Genomic DNA, 26435 nt, shown 5'->3' on the forward strand with positions numbered 1-26435 from the left:
ATGGCTTTATATTTTTTGTTATTCAGTTCCTACAGTTCCAGTTCCTTTCTTCTTGAAACAGAGTTCCACATTACCGCTGTGAAGTGTTATATAGTGTCAGAAAGCTCAGGATCTCAGCTTTTTGATGCCATTTGAATTTTGTGGATAGCGGTAACAGTTCAGGAGTTACAGTAATTTGAATGGTGTAAAGTGCAAAAAGTAGCACAGGAGAGATTGGCGTTGTTAGACGGTTAAGTGTGTGTAAATATAGCTTCAAGTATATGAGGAGTGTGATTTTGCAATTTTATAACCTTACAAATACTAAAAATATTGATGTCTTTCCATGTGAAACAGGCAAATGGATGGATCAGTCATAATAATGTTATAAACTTAATGAATGAATGTGAAAACGAACTATAATTTATCATAGTATGGGTTCAGTGTATTAAACTAAAAGTGCTTATAAGTACAAATGTGGTAGAGTTATGAATCAGTGTATTTTTCTGTCATTGGTCAGCTTTTAATTTCTGGAATGTGAATTGTCTTTCTGAAAAACTATGAGTCATCTTTACTACTGGACAACATGGACAGTAATTGGACATGTCTGCACACATGTCTCAAATAAAAATGTTGTCATACAATAGATTTCCGCGAAAGTTTCAGGGAATCTTGCCAGTAAAGTTTTTGTTTATCGGTGTGCGTGCCTCTGTTTCCAAGGAGCCTGTTTACCTGCTCTGTTGCTCAGTGACATTTTTTTCTCTGTCGTCAAAGAATGGCAACACCCCTTAGTTGCCAAAGCGTTCGTTTCATTTACTTCTTTGTTAAGGTGGTAGGGGATTGCAGTTTCTGTGTTGATGTCTGCTTATACTGACAGCCTTTCATTTTTTTTTATTCACTCACTTATACATTTGGATGTCTTGATCTCTTGCAGCTTTGCGTAGGCGCATTCTCGAACAGCGTCGGGAACGCGTCAGCCACAGCGACGCAGTACCACCTTAAATCACATGCTGACATAACAAGAACCTACTCTCCACCCATATCCGAAAAGAGTCTGTTAAAGAGGTGTCTCACCTTCCTCACCACGCTCTTATTACCAAGAAACACACCGGAGTTCTGACAACAAGCGGAGGCGTCTTAGGACACACTAGTGCAGCTCCCTGTTGGCCGGGACTCCGGCTGTCTGGTGCGTAAAAACGCCGTGAACTGGAACCGCACTGACCCCTGCCAGAGAAATTACAAGGAAAATCGTGTGGATATTCAAGTGTTGGGATTTATCTAAGACTCCATTCACTGTCTGGTTATACTTTACATGCCAAAGCTGGGGGAACAGACTGAAACACAAGAGACTTTTGCGCGAAGCTTTACAGTTTTCGCCACAATAATTGGTAAGTACATGAATTATTGCGTCCTAGCTGTACATGTGTGTCCTCTGTGGGCATCTGAGGAGATTGTCTGCAGTGTTGAGTAGCTTTTGGTGGAAAAAAAAAAAAAATTGACATATGCTGTATTGTGCTGGTGGGTTGGGAATTGATTTGAGACAAAGAGTCAATCCGGGATCGATAAAAGCATGTTGTCAAGTGATTAGATGAGCCACCTTTCATGTAATTTCAGTGGGCATGATTAAGTTAATAAGGCCGGTATCGACTAAAAAGAATGTCACAGTTACTGTAAATTATAATGAGTAGTTCTGCTGATAGGACTGATCAGACAAGGGCAATAACAACCCAGTTCATTTGGATTTATTTAAGTGATAAGACTAGTAAGAGTTTAGAAGCAAAACCATGAACTGTGAAGTAAAAGGGGACGAATTCATATTGGATCTCGATAAATACTCGGAAAAGAAGTGTCTATTATGGCTAGACCGGGAGTAAACTGCAAGTTTTGAGTGTAAAAGTTTCCTCGCTGACCACTAGATGGCGTCGGAGTATGTTCTTTAAGTTAAAACACCTACTTGCGTTCAAAGAATTTGCACAGGGGAAAAAAAGCCCTCTTTGTATTTGTATGCCACAGGCTACACACCTATACGGTATTTAAAGTTCTCCTCCATCCGTCTCTACTTAAGCCTGCCTGGATAGTTCATTAGGGATTTTTTTTTTTTTTTTTTTCATGTGACCAAACCACTGACTGGAAAACAGGAACATTATGCAGCCCCTGCTGTCTGTTGTTTCTCATGTAGGGAAACATTAACCCCCTTAAGCCGCATCATGTGCCATTTTACGCACAGTGTTCTTTGCAGCCTGTACTGTATTTACTGTAAAGTGTTAGTACCTTTCCTTCCTGAAGAGAATACCCTGTTCTAGTACGTGATTTGCATACTGTTCGCGATCACTTTACTGCTTTCTGCATGTTGCTGAGTTCAGAGGAAAGAGGGTGGCGTCAGCACTATTAATACAGACCAACTGATAACTTACATTTACTACATTAGACTGCTTCTACTGGTATTTAAAACCCACTTAAAAAAAGCTAATGACACTTAATTGAAGCTGATAGCTATATTTCAATATGAATATTGGATACCATACTTATAAAATCATCAACAATCCTTTGACAGCCTATAATTTGAGCTGATGTGATGCCTGTACCTGCTCGAACAGGATGTAACTTGTGCGTAATGCTGTACTGGTGTGACTGAAGGCTTTTTTTGATGATCAGATTCAAAGGTGCTGCTGAAAAGTTTGCAAAAAATGTCCCAAAACACCTTGAGATATGAACTCTCCGTTGAACACTGCGACATAGTATAAATAATATGTACCGGGTGGAGGAGATGCCAGCCACGCAGATGCGCATTAGTGAGATGAAGAGTTATCAAAGGGGAACAGTAGTGGTCGTTTGGTGGTGGTGGGGGGTCGTCTCCTGGCTCTAAAGCTGCTGTATGCTACTGTGGTATGAGCACATATTTAGTTATATGCTGTAATTTATTATGAATGGCCTAAACTCGCCTGCTCTCCACGTGGGTGTGAATCTCTTGTTTCTATTGGATGAGAAAAGCAGCGTCCTGAAGGATCCCTCCTGTGATTGGTCGGGCCGCCTCGGGGCTGTGGGCGTATTTTATCGACGGTGGAAGTGGGATACTTTGTGACAATGTTCATTGTCGATATTTCATTGGAGCTGCCGTAGGTGCGCAGCGGAGAGCCTCTCACTGTTTAAGCCGAATGAGGCTTTGCAGCTTACGGACCGCACATTCGCTCCTTTAAAAGCTTTTGCAAAAGCTCCCAAAAAACACCAAGAGGAATTTCCTTTCTTTTTACTCGACCTCGACGATTTTCTTTTCAAGGTACTCGTCCGCGTACATGAGCGTCCATGGCATTTTTTGCTGACAACATACTTGCGTTTCTGCCTGGTATGTCCCCATCTATGTAGCATTTAGTGAAGACGCTTGTTTGCACGCGTGGGAAAAAAAGCAACAAAGAAAAAGACCAAACAAAGAGAAAAAACAAGCCTTATGTAGTTGACTTTCCTGGGGGAATATTCTTATAATATCGACCGGAGAGAAGACGGGCTGGGTTTTATTCTGACTCAAGGAGACGGAGAAAAAAAAAAGGAGGCACCAAAAGCTTGAGAGAGAGAGAGAGAGAGAGAGAAAGAAAAAGAAAAGCCTTTCTGAATGCAGCCTTTGATTTCCAAGCAGAACAACGGACCGTAGCCGAAACGACGGAGCTTCTTCATCTTCACCGTCTTCATCCCCGGCTCTGCTCGTCTTGTCTCCCCCCTTTCTGACCACAGGTTATCGGATGGACCAGCATCCCAGCGCCCGGAGCTGCACCAGTCGCGGAGCTTCGTCCTGCGAGGCCGTCCCGACTGAGCCATCCATGAATCTGTACATCCACTCCACCACCGGCACACGCTTCGAGCTCTCCCTGCCCCTGGAGGAGACCGTGGAGGGACTGAAGAGGAGGCTGTCGCAAAGACTCAAAGTACCCAAAGAGAGACTCGCTCTGCTACACAAAGAAACGTGAGTATAGCCGCGATCACTCATTCTGTACCAGAAGTGTTTCATCCAGTTAAAACACACATTCATATAAACAAGCATGATGGCTTTTGTCTTTAAAGACCCACACTGAAGCTGAGACTAAGCCATGACAGCACGAACCGTAAAGATTAGGCTTTTGCGCAGTGTGAAATGCGAATAAACGGACTTTATTCTGCGGGTCTGCAGCGACATGTTTAAAGCTCTGTTCTGGATGTGTGTGTGTGTGTATGTGTGTGTTTCTGTATGTGTGTGTGTGTTTGTGCTTGAGCAGTCTGGAGCTTCAAACACAACCTTGGCTGCTTCACTCATCAATACATTCAAGGAAACCGGTGTCCATCAGGACGCACGGTATTGGAATTACGCATAGGGGACGCACCGGTCACTGGAACAGTATTGATGAGGCGATCTGCAGACTTGCATTGATTAATCCCCCCCTTCATTACAAATACCGAAGGCTGATTGAATTGCTAATGCTGTGTGAATCAAACAAGTTAAACATTGACGAGTAAAGTCACGCAGACTTGGTTCTAGGCTGTATATGGTTCATATTTCACATGTAACTGTATATGTCATGGGGGATGCATCCTGTAGTTCAGTACCAATGTAAATGTTTAGAAATCCTATTTTTTTGGAGTTACTTTATCACCTACTCAGAAATGTTGCAGTTGGACATTATTGCAGTAGGCATTAAGGCAATTAAAACAGAACTTTATTCAAAAAAAGGGGAACCATGAAGCAGCAGAAATAGGCTTTACCCTCCAGATTAGTTTACTGTAGGTACCAGTAGTCCCAGCAGCATTATGGAGGAGAGAGAGAGAGGGGGGGGGGCTTACTATATGCAAACAGTCAGCATTGTTTTTCAGCCCCCATGCCCTCTCACCCATTGTAATCACTAAATAAATCACATCATCCTTTAAAACCTGAACCCCCCCCCCCCCCCCCCATTTTAATCCGCTCCTGCTCCTCAGACAGGAGACTCACTGAAACTCAGTGTAGAGGCCCTTTGTTTAGCAGCATGGGGTGAAATTTGGGTCATGCCTGTACAGAAGGCTGCCCTGAACATCCTCCATTAGGCTGTAAACAGGAAGGAGTCACTGCACCTGAGTGTGAGTGGATAATGGCATTATAACTGGAGAAATAATTTCTGTCATCAAGGGACAAATACTGTGATTTTTTTTATGGTAATTTTCATAAAAGTAACATTTATCACATTTCTGTGTAGCCAAGACAGCTGTCCTGCTCTTTAAACAATAGAACCAAGAACAATAGAGGATTGTCATTCTACTTTTCATGTTTAAAACTTTTGCATGTATTGAATTTATATTCATCAGGGAGTTTTCCTCCTTGGTTGTAAAACTCGATATGCCAAAAGAAAATACTTACCACCACTTAGGCAAGTGGCAGTGGTGCCAAATATCCACTGTGAGCAGTTGTCAAGCTCCACTATACTCGAAATTGAAATATGACAGCCCAATCAATACTTCTCTTTCATGGAGCTTTTCACCCACGGCTCTTTTCCAAACTAGTTTTGAAGTCTGTCTGCCCCCCTGGCTGAGGGGTGTTTGTGTATCTGAAGTGAGAAGATATTGTCATCACAGTCTAATTATCTTGTTCTCTCTAACCCAAGGCGTCTAAGTTCAGGCAAACTCCAGGATCTAGGCATCTCAGATGGGAGCAAGTTAACACTTGTACCAACAGTTGAAGCAGGATTAATGGTAAGACCTGCCTGATTGTGGCTCCCGTTTAATTTGTAGTCCATAAAAAAATACATTTGTACAATTAGACACCCATAATTCCACTTGAATACCTCTTCATGATTGAATTTTTAAAACTAATCTCTTTTTTTCTTGCAGTCTCAAGCATCAAGACCTGAACAGTCAGTAATGCAGGCCTTGGAGAGCCTAACAGAAACTCAGGTAAGAGCCGGCAGAGTTGGTACACTACTACTACAAACCATGCTTTGAATCTTTTGTGTGTATGTTTGCATGAGAGGTTTGGAAGGTTGTAGCCATGGTTAAATACAGAGGACAATCAGATACAACAGAGATAGAGAAGGAGATGAGATGAGCAAGCTGCACAAGCCTCTTTCCTTGTCTAATCTCAGCCTCTTAAACAAGCCGAGCTACACAACCAGTGTGAGCTGTTAGGATATAATAAGCAGCAACACCCTCCTGTATCCTAGTAACATCTGTGAGAAGAGTGTGTATGTGTGTGTGTGTGTGCATGCATGCAGCTGCAGAAAGCCAGGGTGAGCACTGCAGAAGAAAGGCATATTTGTGAGCTACTGATGGGGCTGCACATAACATCCACATTCACCTCTCTGTTCATGCCTTTATCTGTAATCGCTCTCCACTCCTTCTGTGTTTCACGCTCATGCACACACACACGCATAGGTAAGTTTCCAGGAAGTGTGCTGTGGCGAGAGATTGAGTGTAGTCTCACTCACTCATAAATAGAGTGCTGGATCATCAGATGACAGCCCTCTCACTCAGTATTAGCTGAGGGTTCCTGGAAGCATACCATGCTCACACAGCCAGATTGGGGCCCACACCCTGTATTTAGAGAGAAATGGCTCTATAATCCTGCTGAAATACAGTATGCATTTGACTCAGTGTGGCATGACTCACCAAAATGATCAATAGTGAGAGTAAAGTGAAAAAGGCTGCGAGTTCTCCTCGCTGGCCACAGAGTGAGTGCGAGCGAGAAGAGAGGCGATAAGGCTGAATGCACACAGACAACAGTATGACGTATGAAACACTCTGCAGCTGACTGACTGACTCAGATCAACTTCCTTTTGTTGCATTGGGTAACACTGAAATGTACGTAACTGCATCACTGATGCGCTGCTGACGGATGTCAAAACAGTACAAGATGGTGAAATTAGGCGCTGATGTAAGGACCGTCAGCGTTGCAGTGGCTGCGTCCCACTGGACTTGTCACAAGAATGATACTGTACATTCACTCACAAATTTATCAGAGGATGTGGGTTGTTCAGAGATAGGAGAGTGCGGTTCGGCATGGCTTCGTTCCCTGCTGATAATTTTATGGTGGAAATCCTGGCCTTGTAGTGTGTGTGAACTCAGCATGCACCTCGTAGCGCTGACAGCAAATGACTGCATGTGTAGGTGTGTGTAAGTGGATGTACCCTTGTCTGTTACTGTGTGACTGTGTGTGTATGTGAGTGTGATAGTGGGCTGGAAGCGAGCCTTGCCCATCATGTGGTACGCCTTTGCTGGGCAGCCATGAGTGACTGTCATTTTCACCAGAGGCAGATGATAATTTAACCGACGACCCAGAAGAACATATTTCTCACTCTGCTTTTCTTCCTGTGTTTCTATCTGGTCACTTCAACCTATTACTCTTACATTCATTATGACTCAGGTGCTTATGTGTTGTGTTTTTTTTTTTTTTTTTCCTGAAGGTTTGCTTATCGTGCATTTCTGTTGCGACCATATTTATAGTGTCATTAATCCAGAGAATAAAGGGCACAGTTAGAATGACTGGCAATATAGCAATAAAAGGTTAAAATAAAGGCACAAAGCTGCTTTAGTGTGTTTTTATCCAGAGAAATTGATTCCTCTTTATAATTCATGAAGCGGAATGGAATGATATAGATTGGGGAGAGATTACGGATCTGAGTAAGATTAGAAAATAGGAACACAAAAGCTTTCCCTCATTTCCTCTCTCCCCCTAACTCTGGGGCTATCAAAAATCAATCAATGCACTTAGCTCTTAAAAGTGTCTGACATGATAGCTGATATGCCCCCACACCCAAAAATAGCCTCGGGGAGATGTGGGGTGGTTGTTAGTCTTGGTAGCCTCAGATGAAGTGGGTATGAATCCCTGTACCCCCTTGTAACCCCTCCGCCTGTCTGTATTTTTGGTCCTATGTGGTCTCATGTCTAGATTGAGTGTTTAGCCAGAAAGTGTGTGTGTAAGTCATGGAAGAGTGGACAGAGTGGATGATCCTCTCCTGTATCAGAATTCGGGGTGGGGGGGTGGGGGGTCTGTGGCTAGTAGCTAGCCAGCCAACCAGGCAGAACATGACAGCTTCCAGGACTGTTTCAGATTTTTGTGGAGCAAGTTAGATAGAAAATGTTTTATGGAAATTGAGCCCCGGCAATTATCAAAATGGGATTTTTTTTCTCCCCCCTTTGCTCCATCTCCCCCTTTTCTTCTTTCTCCCTCTCTTGTTTCTGCTTAACAGCTCTCCCAGGGCCCTATAATTTAAATGTGCTGTGGTTTGCAAGTCCGGCTAACCAGGCTTCATAACTGCCTCAGTTTGACCGTGATGGCTGGCTTCTTTAGCAAGGACAATCCTGGCTGCCTTAATTCCTCCTCTGGCGTCTTACTATACTTTTTGCATGACATCTAAGCCTGTATTAAGCCACTACCTCCTGACAGCCCATCAAAATACAGTTGCCTTTGCTACTCTCTTCTCATTCTGTGTGCTAAATAGAGGTTGTGTGTGCAGCTTACATATGCAGTCATGCACAGGCGCACACACAAATACACACACCAGAATTGAAAGGATATATTTAAGAGGATTTCTGATCCTGCCCGGAGAATGAGAGAACGTCTGATCCTAGTAGTAAAATGAATGTATACTTACAAGACAAGCACTGAAAGAAGGGAAATGAAAGCAATATTCACTATTGCTGGGCAAATGTAGGTAGTGACATCAGCTCTCCATCTATTGATCTTGGTATTTGACAGAAAGAGAAGGATTATATGTCCCTCTCAGCACACAGGGACTATTTGCTCATTGATGCACATTGATGTTAGTATAAAAGCCAACCAGGCAGGCAGGCATCACCCTTACCCTCCCCCCTTTGCCCTTCCCCCATGCAGCCACCTCTTTGTTCCTGTCTTAAAGCATGAGCACCAAACCTGCCCAGCTGACAAACCCTCTAATGCAGAACAATGATTGAGGGTCACTCTTTAAGTTTGGCTCTCCCCCACAATGCCCTTTCATCGTCCATACATCCATAGGCGTCAGCTATACTCCACTGACTGCTTCTACAGCGGCACATACTGCTTTCAAAATCAATGCTTGACCCAGCTGGAGTGAAGCTCAGCAGGCCGCAGATTGACAAATTTTTGCCTTGAACACTAACGCAGATTGGGACTGGGCTGTTTGTTGCCAGTCTATATGTCCCAGCAGAATATGCTGTTACATATCTGCTCTACTTTTTTTCCCTCTCTCACCAACAACTACCTCCTGTCCTCACACACTCCCTCCTCTTTCCCTTTTCCCCTGAAATGACAGATTTGGATACAGCACGGTTTTTTCATTGTGTCTAGAAGCGAACAGATGCAAACTAGTAGAATCTAGCAATCTGCAGAGAGTCACATCTGGGTCACCCTTGCATCTTTTCCTCCCTTCTGCCTCCCTCTGGGGGTGCCATGCTGGGTCAGACAGGTGGAGGAGAAAAGAAGGAGAGAATGTTTTGCACAAGTCAGCCTGGTGTGTGTGTGTGTGTGTGTGTCTGTCTGTCTGTGCATACACAGGTAATGAAAGACATTTCTAATCTAACACAAGGAGTGAAATGAGGAGAGGACTGATAATGAGAATGGTGTGTGTAGACAATGATCCTCCATATATGTGCATGTCTGTGTGTAAAACAGCTCAATGCAGTTGGTCAATATGTTTCTTTTTCATGCACCCTGTATCAACCTTATCTACATGCTAGTTAATCAGCAGGATTGGCACTACTGGAAATCATTGGCGGGTAATTGTATTGAGGATTTGGGAGTGCAAAGAATTGAAAAATGACTGAGTCAGTCTATTGGTCAATATGAGAGGATCCTCCCTCTTTTTGATCACGTGGTATTTTCTCTTCTCTCCTGCCTACTACCATTGAAATGAAGGCTTTTTATATGCATGCAGCCTAAGAGAGGGATTCTTTGCTCTTTTGAATGTTAATTTGCTGTTTTGTTACCTAAATGAAAGCTACAGAAATTAATTTGTTGCTGAATGTGTAAATCAAATCGTGTATGGAATGAAAGACAATGCTGATCTAAAGGCCTATTCAGTCCCTGCTCATGTAAATCCTGGCCTTGAAAATTACATTAATAAGCTGATCACGCAGTATTTTTGCACCTGTGTAATCCCCTTTGTGATGCCTAAATGCACAGTGGGTGAGCGATGCGGCAATGGGTAGAAGGAATCAAGGTGTGTTGTGGGGCAGTCAAAGGAGAGATAGATTTTACAGGAGGGTTCATTGTCCTATTGTGTCTATGCATCTGGGTGGATGTGTGTGTTTGCATGTGCCAGCATCCATTTTTAATGCACGTGTCTTTGTGTGTTCCCCAGTATAGCGGCCAGGAGAGTCTTCTTTCTCCATATTTGAGTCGTGACCATCATTGTTTTCCATTCCCTGGCGACACTGAGCTTTTGTGATTCAAGTAGCAGGCATCGTGACTAGTGTGGCTAGTGTGTGGGAGGGTGGAGGCCAGGAATATCAAGTCTGATAGCCACCATCAAGTGTAATGAAGTCAACTAGATGTATGCAACTGCTGTTACTGAGAACCTAGGGTCGGAAACCCAGGTCAGATCACTTCATCATACAAAAACATAATGGTGACTTTAAGTTTTCGGAGAAATCATGGCAACATTTTAATTCAGCTTCACACTAGATGAAGAGAAGGATTGTGGTGGTTGACAAATATGCATGCCTAGCAACAATAAAGTATCCAATGATAAGTGACACTAGCCAGTCGCTCAGTCTCGATTAAACAGTGATAGTCAGTGGGTATAAAAGGTATAAAAGGCTGTGAGTGTGGGGAAGGGAATGTAAAGAGCAGAAAAGGGAACAACAATGAGGATTTATTTGCTTTCCTTCACTGGAGCTGGTAGGCTTGAGTATTGTATGTGTGTGTGTAAATTAGCTCAATGTCACCGACCAGTTGTTGGCACAGTATGAGGAGTGGCCATAGCAGGAACCTGATCATCCTGAACTTTGCCATTCTGATCTCTCTTTTCACTCACCCGATCAAATTCAGTAATGGCCAGCTGGTCCTCCTCTGCTGCAGTACTGTCTTTTTCTTATTGGCCAGTGTTACAGACGCCTGTTTCTCTACTGGGGCCTTTGAAGAGCCCCCCGGCTGCGTTTAGGATTTGGGGCATGATGCAAGTCATTGATTTTTTTTTTTTTTTCTTCCTTCTCTCTTTTGAGAGCCTGTTATTGCATCTTTAGCCGGTGTGTATCTGCACAGAGACTATCAATAGCGTCCTGGTGCGATCAAAACATCTCGGTCGATGAATGGGTTAATAAGCAGGTTTTTGAACCGTACCTTCCACCTAACAGTTCGACAGGTGAGCAGCTGCTTTGGAACCAGAATACGGCTTCCTCCTCTCAAGGCTTCCCTCTTTTCCACCCATCTGTCCCGCCCTCCAATTCTCTATCCTCTTTTCTCCGGCACAAAGCTGCTCAGTTGTTCATGAATGTCAGCTCAGTGCTGCCAGCATGCTCTATCTTTCCCTCCCTCTCCCTCTCAGCCTACCTCGGTCTCTCAGCCTCTCTCGTCCTCCCTCGCTGCTTATCTCCCTCCCTTAGTTCGCTTAGTGTGCAAAGGAAGAACGACTGCAAATGAGTTCCTTGAACCACAGGGACCCCAATAAATAAAACTGTCAGCCAGAGATGTCGAAAGGAAAAAAAAGAGAGAAGGAGCCAGAGGCACACTCTCACTGAATATTTCATCACCCACCACCACCACCACTCTGACACCCTACCCCCATCGCCCGCATCCCCCATCCCCCTTCACCATCCTTGCTCCCTCCCTTTCTCATGCCATCCACCCCCCCTTCCTTCCTTCCTCTCTCCTCCATCTTTTTACCACCCCTCCTCCCCTGGCTGCCCCTTATCATATTCTCCCCTATCACTGCATAGCAACCAAAACCTCCTACTAAACAAAGTACCACCTCCTGGACCCCCGACAGCAACATAGCTGATGGTGCTGGCTCCGGGGTCAGTTTTTAAAGAGGGCCAGTGATGGCAATTAAGTGGAACAGCCCTTAATCAACACTTTCATGTCAGTGAGAAGACCGTCTTGACAATACTTGTGTCGTTTCTGTCGAGTGTAATCACTGGTGTGTGCTGTTTTTCGGCAAACGCACACCTTGTTCTTTAGGCATGACCACCTCATTTCTTTGCATACCACTGCTGCTGCATCACAAGGAGAACAATGAAGGGCTGGTTTCTCTCTGTCTGCCTTAACACAACAAAAATGGGGCCCTCCACTCTCCTTGTCTTGTGTCTCTCATAACAAACCACTAGAGACAGCCATAAGTTGCTTTTATAAAGGCCTGGAATTTGTGGAGTGCTGCAAGGAGAAGGCTGGAAAAAGAAATGGAGGAAAGAAGGAGGAGGGTTGCAGACTTAAAGACAAGCCTAGAAGCGCTCTTTTGTTTGCCTGTGATGTTCCAGAAAGCTCTATCTGGTGTTTGTCCTGACGTCAATGGTAGCCAGCCACATTGGCTGTCTTGGCTGTGCTCCTGAGAGCAGACAGGCATGTTTGGACTGGAGCTGAACTGCTAGTCGAGACCTCTGGGAATCATTCGCTAGCCAGCTCTCCAGCACTAGAGAGCCCCCACCCCGCCCCCCTACACACAACATACATACATACACTCACTTCCCTTGCTTCTCTCTCACAGTCTCTGTCCGTCTGGAAGAGGCTTGTTGTTACACGATCACTCTCGCCAATCTAGCCTCTGGCAGGCAGGCCTCTCTGTATCATCCTCCACCTCCTCCCTTCCCTCAGGAAACGGGCCCTATTTCAGGTGTTCCACTCCACAGCTCCCGGCTCCCAGCTATACAAGCTGTTCGCCCTTTTTTTTTTTTTTTCTTTTTTTCCAGGGAGCCTGGGAAATAGCATGTCAGTCAGAAATGATGCAGCTCTTAGTTTGGAGGAGTGGAATTCCACACCTGAAGATTTATTTTGGCTCCTTTTGTTTATCTTCTGAGGCAAAAGAAAGCTGACCGCAAAGATATGAGAGTGACCGTTCAGATTATAGTCGTTGAAATGTCCCCTGTCATTTTCCCTGCAAATGAGATGTCTATGTTTATGTGGGTTTTGTGGCCTTTTAATTTCTGCCTAAAGAAGAGGTTGTGGTGGGTGGTGTGTGTGTGTGTGTGTGTGTATGTACGGAGACCCCATATGACTCAGGCGTATGGTAGCAGAGGAGATTTTTAGCTCTCATGTATGTGAGACTAAGCTGGGCTTGTGTGAGCAACTTCTAAATTGACTTTATGAGTCAACGACTGAGACTTTGAGACCAAGAGTGACAAAAATCGACTGGGGGAGGAAAAAAAAATAGAGAGGAAAAAAAAAAAACAAGTGTGAGGGAGAGAGCTTCATTCTCTCGCAGGCTAATTTGAAGGCTGCCATGTGGTGTTGGGATCTCAGTAGGAGTACATGAATTTCATCTTGGTGGTTTTGAATAATCCACACTAGTCATTATAAGGGTAATCAAGCCTCCTCTCTGTTTCTCCTGCTGTCACTCACTGTCGGCCTCTTTGCTCTCACTTTCTCTCACATGTACTACTTGCATATACAAGCACATGTAAATTAGTAAAGCAAAAGCCCTTTAAGAATTGACAGTAAAATATATATATATATATATATATATATATATATATATATATATATATATATATATATATATATATATATATATATTCAGCTTACAATAAATGCATGCAAATTCACACGGGACTTCTCTTAAAAATCACTGACTGAAATGTTGTACAATATGATCACCACATTTAATAATGTAGGCTTACTGTGACACATGTTTGATTGGCCTTTTCTAAACAAAACTGACAGGGGTAGAAGTACCATGTTTCCACTCCACCGTTGTTATGTTGCTGCATGCATATTTTCCTTCCATGCAGCAGTTGAAGTTTCACCACAATTTCAAATTAAATGTCAGCTAGGAGGTGTTCGCTGCGCATATAGATAAGCACAGAGGATAAACAGATACTCACTTCTCAAGGGTGTTTTCCTCCATCATCCCCCTCCCCTCCCACTACTTGAGAAGTGGTCTGCTAGTCTCCTTCATGGACTCGTGACTTTTCATATGCGGCCCTCTTGGTGCGTGTTGTTGTGGCCTGGCAAACTACCGTCTCTTAACAGCTGTCAGTTACAGACGTACAGACACACAGTCACATCTCCTCCCCCTCCTTTTCACATTTTTCTCTTTAAATCTGCCCCCCACCCTAAGTCTTGAACAGTCATACGCACTTTTTCTAACAGGTCACAGGCGACCTTTTGTATGTTGAATTTCCTGGAGCCATCTCACCCTGCCCCGTTTCCCACCTCACTTCACACCCAGCCTCAGGCCTGCTGAGTTTATTGTCTTACCACGATGGGGTAATCATGACGGGTGTGGACTGTATCAACAAGCCATTAGTGGCTGAGTTTACACTTGGAAAAAAAAGAGCTGAGTTTGTGTTTCTCCCGCAGTGCTTTCTTATGCTGATATAAATAGGCGCTGCTTTAGCTTTAGCCGTTGATTATTTACTTGTAGAAATGCAGCCATCAGATCATCCCAACCCCCTCGTCCTTTCACCTGCCTCTCCTTCCTCTCTATCCTCTTTTCCACATCATGTCAATACCAATGTGCAAAGGTCACCCTGGCAACAGAGAGGCAGCGGTCGATAGAGAAATAAATAAGCAGAAGAAAAGGGAGAGAAGTGATGGAGGGCAGAGCCTGGTGATTCACAGGGTTAACTACAGGCCAACATCTCACAAGCACACTCCAAAGGCTGCAGGGTCTTGGGGGAGCGAGGCCTCTGCTTTTTTGCTGTCTTTGTATGTATGCCTCTATTACTTGTTTTCTCTGCCTTGTTATAACTCTTTCTCTCCATCTCTCAAACTCTTTGTGTGTTCCACCCCTTGTGTAGCGTTGCGTCGCTCCTTCTGTCTTCCTGTCCCCCCCCCCCCCCTCAGCATCTCTGGGGACTGAAAGCACACGGGCAGTAAGGGGTTGTTGAAACCTTTCTGGACAGAGATGTCACTTTGTATGTGCCACTGCTGGTTGTTTCTGTTTGCTCCTATTTGGAGAGAGCCTTATAGGTCATTAATGCTGAGTCTTCAAGAAGAGGAGGCTTTGTGACCCTCGTATGACTCACGAAAAGATACACACACGGAAAACACACACACACACACAGATTTTTGAGCAGTGAGCTGCAAACATACAGCAACAGAGCAGCAGGAATGCAAAAGGGGGACAAGAGGACTTTTGTTGTTTAGTGTGAATCCTCCAGCCAAGTCGTGACAACTCTGCTATACTGTGTGTATTTGTGTGGGTCCATCCGGGCCATGGGCGGGTCAGTGAAGGCCTCTACTCTTGGCTCTAGTTGCCATTGCCAGAGCTCCAAAAATGGGCAGCCCTTCCAGATCCGCCGCGAACCCACGGACAATCAGCCATTCTGTGTGTGAGAGGCAGGCGGGGTGTATTTCCTGGACGTGGGACTGATTTTTCAGGCCCCAGGCCAGACAGAAGGGTGGCCTTTGTTCCTGAGCTGAATGACACTGCTGACTAAGAACAGACTGAGAGGCAGTGGGAAGCAAGAGTGGGCTCTATTTGTGTTTTCCAATAGGTGTCCTCATCCACTGCTCCATAGCAGATGTAAATAGGCCAGTGTTTCAGAATAGTGGCTGAATGCACGATGGCCTAATGTGGTGTGTCTCTATCTCTGAGAATGGGAGGTCAAAGCATTGTTGTGTGGTTTTAACTGCACACATGATGCAGATTCACTCAAGTTTATATGCAAGAATAATCCCTACAGACTTAATGCTGTGTTGAATGTATAATATGAATTCTATCATAACTAATACACTTAGAATATATAAAATGTCACCAAAAATGTTCACGTGAAAGCTGTAAGGGGTAGCTAACATTAAACATAATGTAATGTGGATAAAAGATTAAGTTAGATTTTAATCAGCAGTGGTGGTGAAAACAGTTACAACCCTGATCATATGCTACTTCACAACATTACCAAACCATATCTTTTATTCATATTTTGGCTGAGTGTGGAAAATGTGTTTGCATATATTCTAAATTTATTTGATTCTGATGTTCAGCCAAACCTTTCTGAGAAAAATCTAAATAATCACTCTCTGTTTCTTGTGTCTGTAGGTCAGTGACTTCCTGTCCGGCCGCTCCCCCCTCACCCTGGCATTGCGTGTAGGTGATCACATGATGTTCGTCCAGCTCCAGTTGGCAGCGCAGCAGTCTGGCGGACCCCAGCTCCAGCACAGACACCTCATCACCAGGGGCAATGCTGAAAACACAATGGGACAGCCCACAGGCCAGCCCCGTGTTCCCCACTCTCACCCGCACTCCCACCACCACCCCCATCACCCCCACAGTCACCCCAGCTCCCACCTGACCCAACCTCACCCGGTCCCCTCCTCCCCCTCCTCACCAGGCTCCCCTTCCTTCCCCCTGCCCTCCGCACACCACCAGCCGCTCCCACCCATGTACCACCAGTCGCCCTCCTCTTCTCACTGTAGCCCCCCTACTCCACCTCCACCTCCCCACTCCCCTCGTCCGTCTCACATGCCTGGAAGCCTGTTCCGCTCACCACCTCATCACCATCATCACCACCACCACTACCACCAGCCTTCCTCAGGCCAACCCAGCCACAACATCAGCCAGGCCAGCCCTGTAGCCCCAGTCCTCTGCCCCGAGGTGAGCCTTACCCTCATTATTCATCCAGTCTTATTGCTGAATAAACCTTGCTTGCAATTCTAGCTTCACATTTGTATCATCAGCCCCAGCTCAGTGAAAGTCACATCAAGTGTATGCACAAAAGACACTGAAATCTAACATGTCGTAGGTTGTGTAAATCTTTAATTTTACATAAATCACTGACTTCCTTAGATGCACTCATTTCATCTCATGAGTGAACTACGTATTAGATGGACTATGACTGTTTGACCCCAGTGCCACGCACACAACTAAATCATCCTCCATTATGTTGATTAGATTAGTAGGATACCCCGGCAGCATGAGGGAGAACCCGTGGTTTTCTCAGGTCTAGGGAACGTTTGCATGTGATGTGTATCTGCTTCCAAAACCACAGCACTGTTAGTCATCACTAGGTTGCAATTCGCTTTCCAAATACATTCAAACCACACACATGCATAAGCCAGGAAGGCAAGGCATCCGTATGACCTCATCCTGCCCAGTTAGACATAAGGGGGTCAATGGGGGCAAGAAGAATACGGAAGAAAAACAAGAGTTGAGTTTAAGGAGTAAAGACTGATCATTTACCACTCTGTTATCAGCCGTATATCATAGACATTGACAGTCATTTATATAGCTTTGGATAACTTTAGGAAGTTGCACATACATTCTTGTCTTCGTCTACTAAATGTGTCTATCCCCTGCCCGTGGCAAGTAAATAAGTACCAGATGTCAGTGTACTATGTGGGAGAGACATTCACAAGAAGGAAAACACAAAGAATAGTAGTGAGAAAAAGGAAATGGCTATTCCTCATCAAACTTTCACATGTGTGATACACAATCAAGTACACACAAACACAGAGGGCTGTGCCTGGGTTTCAGTTTCACTTTCAGATGTGAGTAGAATGATCCACGATAAGCTGAAGTGATCTAGTGATGCTGCCAAATTTGGTCTTATCTTACCTTAAGGTAACCAGATAACCTGGGTCTTTGGGGTCCTATCGTACGAAAGACCGCTCAGGTTTCCTGCTTTCTTAGGTTACTTACATAGCAATAATGGTAGTTACACCATCAAGTAAAGGTCACTTACCGAGCTCATGGCGGTAACCCCAGGGCATAGTTTACATATGGGATACCCAACATGCCTTACCCAGGGGACACTTTTGACAAATTGTCAGGAGAACAGGGGGGGAGTGAATAAACAAACAATATTTGTCAGGTAAAAACTATAACTTATCAAAATTACTTGGGCCCCTCAGTATATAAATCTGCTACTTTAAAGTATGTAATAGTAACAAATGCCTGTTAGTTATAAATAATTTGTAGTAGTTATTGTGTAAATAAATGTACCTTTCCTTATTAATTATAACTTGTAACAGATGTTGAGGATCCCTGGTTTGATTTATATAAAGTATGTGTATTGGATAAATGTAGCAGATTGTTCTCTAAAAGTCTCTCTGTAATATGTTTATCCCTTAGGCTAACTGCAGCAGCACCAGCCCCAACAGTGGCTCTAGCCCTTCGACACGCTCCCGTAAACCTGGCGCCATCATTGAGAGCTTTGTCAACCACGCTCCTGGGGTCTTCTCAGGGACCTTTTCAGGTGAGGAGACACTCAGCTGCTGCTATTTCTGTTCTGAGTGATAAGCATGCACAGTCAGCTGAAAGCCTTGTTTAATGAGAACCTGAATAATTAAGAAAAATACATAGAAAATGCAATACATGGCTGAAGGTCTGCTGTGGGCATCTGTTTAAAAATAACCGTAACTGCTTTTTTGGAAATTAAATCTTTCTTTCCTTTGTGCTCTCATTTGCTCAGGCACTTTGCATCCTAACTGCCAGGACAGCAATGGGCGTCCCAGACGAGATATTGGTACCATCCTGCAGATCCTCAATGACCTCTTGAGTGCAACACGCCACTACCAGGGCATGCCCCCCTCCCTCACTCAGCTTCGCTACCAGACCCAGTGTGGTTCACCAACTTCACCATCACCCTCACCGCCTCCTTCACCCCCGGTTGCTGGTATGACAGGCCTCTCTGCCAAAGCTACCTCGGTGCCCGCCTCCAGCCCTAGCAGCCCTCCGCCGACACTTCACCCGCTGGTGCAGTGCCAGAGCCAGATCCGCATGTGCAAACCTCCTGGTGAGTGACTGTACTCTTTGCTCCCTCTGCTCATGCAAGTATGTCATGAACACACAGACACACACATGTACTAGTAATTGTGCATCCTTTGAAGCCCTTGTGATGCAGATGTCACTGCACTTGCCACAGCGCTTTGTATGTGTGTTTGCTGAGCTGATCATTTTGCCTAGCTCTACTCTTCCTTTGTAACCTATTAAGAATTCCCTGTCATCTTTGTCTCTCTGTTCCTATTCTTGTAGCATATCCTGGTTGCTATCGGTTCTTCTGGGATGATTTTGCATCATTTTCTTGTTCATGCACTTATTTTCATCTTCAAAATACTGACAAAACAAGAATGTCAGATTAAAGAACAAAAACAGTCATAGATATATTACTCTTGGGGTTTCAGGCAGAAAAGAAGATGGAGAAACGGAAGGAGGAGGGGGGTTCTCCTTAGTAATGCAATACAAGCTTCTCCAGACCTGTTCAGTCAGGCTTCACTTGTCAGACAGTGCATTTGGCTTTGTTTTTGTGCGCCAAGGAGATAGGTTTACCCCTTCCAGCCTGGGTTGGGCTATGTTTAGATTAGATTAGGCTTTGGGTGGTTTAACCCACCTCTTAAAGAATGGCTGCAGCTGGGGCATGTGTGGACTGGGGCTAGTTGGGACTGGACAAACCCCGACATACCCATGCCCAAGGGTTGGGCCTGGGCAGGTGCAGCAGTTCAAATGGGACAATTTAGGGAGTAGGTTTGGGTGTTTTTAAAAACCTCTTTTCCTTACATAGACACAGGATGTTGAGTGTCAGACAGATGTCCAGCACCGATAACATTCAGTCAGTGTTGTAAGGTTAGACTGGCTGTGCTGAGAGAAAAAGTATTGTCCTCTGTTGCCTCCTTATCTCCTGCTGAGGAAATTGAGCTACTCTGTGGTGAGCTGCTGGTAAATTTTGTTGAATAGTCTGACTGGGAGGGCCCTCGAATGCAGTGATTAATGTTTAATGTTTTCTTTTGTTTAGAAAAGCAAGTACATACACTTCTATTGTATCTTTGTCCCTTTTGTTTTAAGACTTTGTGTCACAAGACGAGTGAAGCCTCTAAGTCGTTGAAACCGTGCAAAGATTTACTGCCAGTGTCCAGTATTCCTCTGCATCACACTGAGCGGCCTTACAAATGTTCAGTGAACAGATGGAATAACACAGGCTTATTTTCCTAACTCAGGGAAGGCCTTTCCTTCTCTGCCCCCACCTACTCACACCCCACGCCCTCCTCCTCTTCCCGTCTTGTCATCTCTCGTCGTCTGCACTCAACAGCCCACGCCACTGTTTCCCCCATTTGCTGTCCAAAAAAAGCCTCGTCTGTAAAATCCATCTCTCTTTCTTCCTACTAATCACCCCTCTCTTTCCATGTCTGTGTTGTGCATCAATACATTGTCTGTGTTCATTTGGCCTTTAAATAGATAGATTTATTCCAATATGCAGCTCTGAAAAGAATTTGCTTTGTGAAGGAGAGGGCAGTGAGAGGCGGAGGCTGCGGAAGACGGGGGGTTGTTAAAACCACAACACTAAGCCTCCATTCATCATACTGGTGTTTATATCCTGTCCATCAGTCGACCAAGTACCCGCTGATTAACCGGGGCTTCCAGTTGAAGGGGACAAAAAAACAGAATGGCTGGGAAAAAAAAAAGGCCTTTTCCAACTATTGCTACAACTTCCTGGTCACAATGTACTTATCCAGAAAGGTTTGTGAATGGGTAACCTACCCAACCAAGCATGGTTTAGCTCACTGGGACAATGAATGTGCTGGTCTGTTTTTGTGGACACAGGCTACATGTCTAGTTGTATCCGGTTCCGCATGGTGTCCCTAGGAAGCCGATGACTAAGCGCTCTCAGTCGGTCTTATCAGCCGACACCTGATGGAAGACTTACTGGACTTAACACTGCGGCTTAACTCCGCTTCACAGAAACCTGCCTTCATTCAGCTACTGGAATAACCGGCACTTCCCATCTGTCCGAATGTGTGTGCGCGCACAGTCAAACTCAGGTTGAGACGGCCTCTTGAAAATGTCACGTTGCTTGGCTGTCTCCTGAGAGCCTTTACCCTTTCCGCTGCAAGTTCATGTGCGAGGGGGAGAAGACGAGCGTAAATAAAAAGCTTGAACGTACACACATGCACACATACTTGACCACAAATGCCTGTTTAAAGGCCAGCGGGGTTTCATGGCTGTGGTGTATAGTATTGCTGAGTATGAGGATTTGTCAGTCCGGGACTTGAACAGGGGGGCTTTGGGATGGCCTGCCAGGCTGATTGTTAGCTACATTCCTTTACTGAGTAGGGTGGACCTCCCTTGCACCCCTCCCTCCAGCCCCCTGCTTGGCCAAACTCATTGTGTAGGGGCCAGGGACAGGGGCTGCATGCAGGGCACCAGGCTGAGCCATTGTGGGGCAGAGGAAGGGGGTGAGAGGGGGTGGACTTCAGGATTATAGGGATGCCTTTTAGTCCTACTCCCTCTGCAGCTGCTTTAGCTCAACACAAGCACAGAGAGAGGGTCTAAGTTAGCGCTGGAGGCTCCCCCTTCCTCTTCTCTGTCCATTCCACATCCTTTCACCCCCCCTGTCCACTTTTTGATTTGTCAGGTCATGTTAGCTTCGTACAAGGAGGCGAGCCAGAGGAGAACGGGGAGGAGGAGGAGGAGGAAGGGGAGGGTGACAGAGAATGACAGAGTCGCAGAGAAAGATCCTACGCCCTTAACCTCATTGAGCCCTGCGTTTAAGCACATTATCCACTGGTCGGCTTTACTCCTCTCACCACACACATGGAGGTCTGTGGTGACACACGTGCATCGGTATCTCCAACGAAATGCCCCAGCGACGCAGCACAGCTCAGACCTATCTAGCAAAGCCAGCCAAGCACATCAGGTGCCCTTTCATTGTCGACAAGGAGAGTGAGAGAGAGTGAGAGAATGCAAATGAAGTCTAAAAGTCATTGAAGAGCTTGTGTCCCTGCAGGGCTGTCACTGCCCTTTCACTGGCTGTCAAAATGTTCATATTAGCTCTTCTCTGATTGGATGCTTCAGTTTCGGTGCTTTGGTTTTATGTTGCAAAGAGGGCAGATCTTTCTCACATCTGTCCGTGCTACAACTCTATAGATGTGACCATGCAAGTCTCCACGTGCTTTCTGACTATGAACCGGACAGACTACATGAAGAAATCACGACCGACTTTGCTGCAATGTGATTTTGTATTCTCCCCTTTCTCTTTTTCTTTCTGTCTGTCCACCCCTCCCTCCTTTCTTCCCCTGGTTCCCTGGATGCTGAGCAAACACAATGTTCTCTCTGCAAGATCACAAGACTTATCAAGGCAAACAAACAAACAACAGCACTAAGACAACTGCAAATGAAGGCCAATCTTTATACAATCAATAAAAGAAGAAGCTCCTTTAATCTCCCCCTGCGTCCTGCACTCTGCAGCCCTCCTCCCCTTTCTCTCTCTCTCTCTACCTCCATCCTCTCCTCTTCCACCCACTCCTCCTCCTCCTCCCACCCCTTCTCTGTGCTCCCTATCTCCGTCCAGGCTGTGTTGCTGGGCTGGGCTCAAAGGCAAGGAAAACTGACTGACGCATCGATTATTCATAGATCACCCCTTCTTTCTCTCCCTCTCTCTCTCTCTGTCTGTTTTCCTCTTTCTTTCCCTGCAGTGCTTTGTGTATTTACTGGGCCTGTGTCTTCACAGAGGAGAGTTTTGGGGATGGATATATTTGCCGCTCAGGATTGAGTTTTCTTTTGATTGGCAGACAGGCAGCGGTTAAAAAAAAATGGAAAAGGTGGATAAGACTGGCGTTTCCTTCCTCTGCGCGCCCTTGACCTGTTTTCTGTATGATATCTTTCATTGCGTGTTTCCAAGAAAAGATTTGCTGTCGCTTCCTCATCTGTCTTTTTTTTTTTTTGTGTGTGGCACGGGTTGTATGAAGATGTTTTCTCTCTCTCCCTCACACAATCTTTATGTCTCTTAACCACCCCTCACTCTGGGTCTTCCAAGGTTATTGTGCTCACGTCAAACCCGAGTCTCTGCAGGCAGGCTCCCGGCTAGCCTGTGTGTGTATCTTTGTGTGTGTGAGTGTATAGTCTGTTCTTTTTAGCCAGCCCTAATAATAGCCCTACTGTCATAAACATAGTCTGGAGATCCCTGCGGCCAGCTGTGTCCGGCCCAGCCGCCCAGGGCTCCGGTAGTGACGCTGATGAATGGCCACACGCACACACATACCAACACGCACACACACACACACACACTCACTCGCACTAAGGCTGGTGTAGCTCCAAGTACATTCCCAGAGCTCTTGCCAAGCCATAGGCCAAGACCTCCTACTGCACCACCAAACTGCCCTTTACACGGTGTTCGTGTGTGTGAGTGTTCTTGAATATTGCTGAGTTGTAACTATTTGGGAAATCTGTTCCATCTTGATTAGACTATCCTGATGAAATAAACAAAGACATAAAGCTGAGGCCCTAGGAAAAAAAACAGTCCTGTTAAGGAGCCACTAGCAAATAGATTTATTTTGTTCATAGGCATGTGTTGACTTTGTGTCATTTCTTTGTGCTCAGCCTTATTTCAACACAGCCGAGGGGCGGTTTTGCTTTTGGCTAGTCAGAGTGAAGGGGAATAGGGAGGACTAGAGGGGAACAAAGCCTTGAGGCAGTGTATATGGATGTCACATAGAGCCGAGGCAGCGGAACAATGGCTCTAATGTAGAAGAGACCCCCCCCTCCATAGACGCACACCTCCCCTGTATATACCCCCTGTTCTCTAGAGATGACACGCTGCCCTCACACACAGCGCATGCAGCATCTGGATGCACACACATGCATATTTGTGCCAGGACAGAACAGGAAGTGGAACAAAAAACTCTATGCGGCTCAGTGCAATGTGAAACTATTTTACTATTCACGTCTTCTCTGTTCTCTAAAAGTAGCACCAAGGCTACTTGACGGCAGTTTAGTTCTTTAGTATGCACTGCCAGACCGTGGTGAATATTTATAGCAGGAGAAAAGGCTCTGCACTGCTCGATCCGATAAGCAAATGAAGGAAAGAGGTAAATTAAGCCCACACAGAGTCCGGAATTCATTCCGATGTGGGGATGGGGGCACAATCGATTCTGAGAACTGCCACCTACGGTTGATCCTTTACCCTCCACCCTCATCTTCCGTCCTTTGCTCTACCCCCCCTTGCCCCTGGGGGAGGAATTCCTTAACCCACACCTCACCCCCCCCACGCCTCCCTCTTCTCCTTCTTTGCACTGCCCCACCTTGCTGTCTCTAGGGAGACATGGGGCAAAAGCTGGAGGAAGAAGGAGGAGGGGGTCCTCTTGAGTGTGTGTGTGTGTGTGTGTGTGAGGGTGAGGGTTATTGGGGGGTAGGGGAAACTGGGAGGTGGGAGTGTTGGGTCAATGAGCTTAGAGTAGGAAGCTACAGCCATAATAAAGAAAAAAAATAGAAGAAAAAAACCCATCTCTCCTTATGTGTCCCTCTCTCTCACTCTCTCTCTCTCTCTCTGCTTACAATTTCCATTCGCTTGCATTTTCTATTGAAAGCCAATAGCGTTGTCCTGGGCCTGAGATGGATGGCTGCACTAGAGCTAAGGTTTAATCAATAGGTCTTTTTAATTTGCCATCGATCCACGTTAAAAGCTACTGCGGCTGCTGCTGCTGTGTGAGTGTGTATGTGTGCGTGCGTGCGTGCACATGTATGCGTGCGTGTCCATTCGTGCACATTGTGTATGTGTTTTTGTGTGAATACATGATGTGCTCGAATGCGGATTTGAGTGTCTCTGTGTGTGTTTGTGTGCGTTCTGGTGTGCAGCAGAGGCAGAGATGGCCGTTGTGCTTTGGTTTATTGACATTCTAGCCCATTATTTAATTATTTAATTCCCAGACAGATACTAATGGAGCTGGCTAATAGATTGCGGTTGCTTTCCCTTCCTTCCAAGCCCCTGAATATACGTATAAATGGAATTAGGCTCGACTTGGCTACTGTAGGAAAGTATTCACAGTGCAATGCTCTGCCTCTCCCATGAGACTGGATGCTGCTATAGGCACATCAACAACTAGAAATGCACTTAGTAGCACATCCAGCCGCTGTGGCATGTCATCTGAAATTATGTGTCCACATATCATAGGCAGCTATTACAATGAGTCATCCCTGACTTTTGTTTGTATGTTTTGGCCTTGTTATTGGTTCTCAAGGATATTTGAGTCTAAGAAGGTCTCCCCGCTGAGCGATAAGGGGGTGAAATAGCACTGAGGGGGCTAATGATGCTCAGTGGGGGAGGTTGAGCAGCAAATTCCTATGCTGTATTGCACACAAGATGTGTGTCTTTATGTGTGTATCCCACAGAATGATCCTCGCATTTCTTCGCGTCATCATTAAGGCTGTGTAGCTTATCTCTGGTCTGCTAAACACACACATATTGGCATTCTTCTCTATCCAGGCCTGTTTAATGTAAATAAACAAAAAGAGAAACACAACAGTATGACTAACCATCTCCTCCCTCTTTGTTCTTCTGCCCAGGTGACCGTATACGTCAGACTGAGAACCGTGCAACCCGCTGTAAGGTGGAACGCCTGCAGCTGTTGATGCAGCAGAAGCGCCTGCGCAGGAAGGCCAGGCGGGACCAGCGCGCTCCTTATCAGTGGCTGCCCAACCGCAAGGCTGGACGCAGTAACAGTAACAGCAGCATGTCCAGCGAGGGTTCCTTGGACCTGGACTTTGATGATTCAGTGTGGAAGCCTGATGTCAAGGCTGACTTGAAGTCTGAGTTCGTCATGGCCTGAACCCGTCATATCCCAGAGGATATATTCAAAGATGTGCAAAGCATTGCTTGGGATTTACTTAGAGATATTTTGAGGGAGTGGATTGGCAGGAGATGACACACAACTGTGCAAAGATGTCTTGTGCAAAGAGGAAATCAAAGTTGTCCTTGTGACTGCCGTCTGTCACATGAAAAAAGCTCCCTGTTGACTTTAATCCCATTGTGTCCTTCACAGTCGACCTTGTGAAAATGGCAACAATAGCTACAGAACTTTCTTTTAAAGCTTGGATTTGGACAGGCAGAAACTGGACTTAAAGTAAAAGACTTGTGTGATTTCAGAGACCATACCTGTACTTGAGCATAGCAGAATTCAGTGGGTGGTGGTGGTGGTGGTGGTGGTATTTACCAGATTTTTTTTTTTTCAAGATTTTTTTAACACAAGCTCTGGACAGCAATGAAGAGATCCACACTGGACTAATTAAAAGGACAGGAGAACCAGAGGCCTCAGTGTTTCCTATTCACAAGAAAGGCAGAGCTGCCGAACTATGGATTATTCCAATGGGCATTCTTATTGATCTCAAATCTCACCAACCAGAGTCCAGTTTTTACTTGTTACGGGGTGGTTAAACCTTTTGTTTTTTTTGCCATTTTGAAACATATTATTATATTTTATAAACAAAAAAATATGTAGCATTGTTCACAAAGCATTCAGGTTTTCATATAACAGTTAAAAGTAGTCGTCGATTTGCACATTTTCTTGATTTATAACAGCTGGTCAAAGTGTGCAAGGAGGAAGAGGAGGAGGAGGGGCCTGAAATAGAATAAGAAATGAATATGGAAGTATTGATATCAACCTCAGTGAC

General features: G+C 45.2%; 1 protein-coding gene across 1 annotated transcript; it reads left to right on the top strand.

Annotated features, from left to right (window-relative positions):
- Window positions 1-972: 972 nt before the first annotated feature.
- midn (midnolin) lies at window positions 973-26416 on the top strand. Its single transcript, XM_030132204.1, has 8 exons — window positions 973-1364; window positions 3703-3931; window positions 5577-5664; window positions 5803-5865; window positions 16098-16652; window positions 18129-18252; window positions 18469-18792; window positions 25332-26416. The coding sequence occupies exons 1-8, from the start codon at window positions 1289-1291 to the stop codon at window positions 25592-25594; spliced, it is 1722 nt and encodes a 573-aa protein (XP_029988064.1). The 5' UTR covers window positions 973-1288; the 3' UTR covers window positions 25595-26416.
- The last annotated feature ends 19 nt before the right edge of the window (window positions 26417-26435 follow it).

This window comes from Sphaeramia orbicularis, chromosome 4 (genome assembly GCF_902148855.1).
Source record: "Sphaeramia orbicularis chromosome 4, fSphaOr1.1, whole genome shotgun sequence".
Classification (NCBI taxonomy): Eukaryota; Metazoa; Chordata; class Actinopteri; order Kurtiformes; family Apogonidae; genus Sphaeramia; species Sphaeramia orbicularis.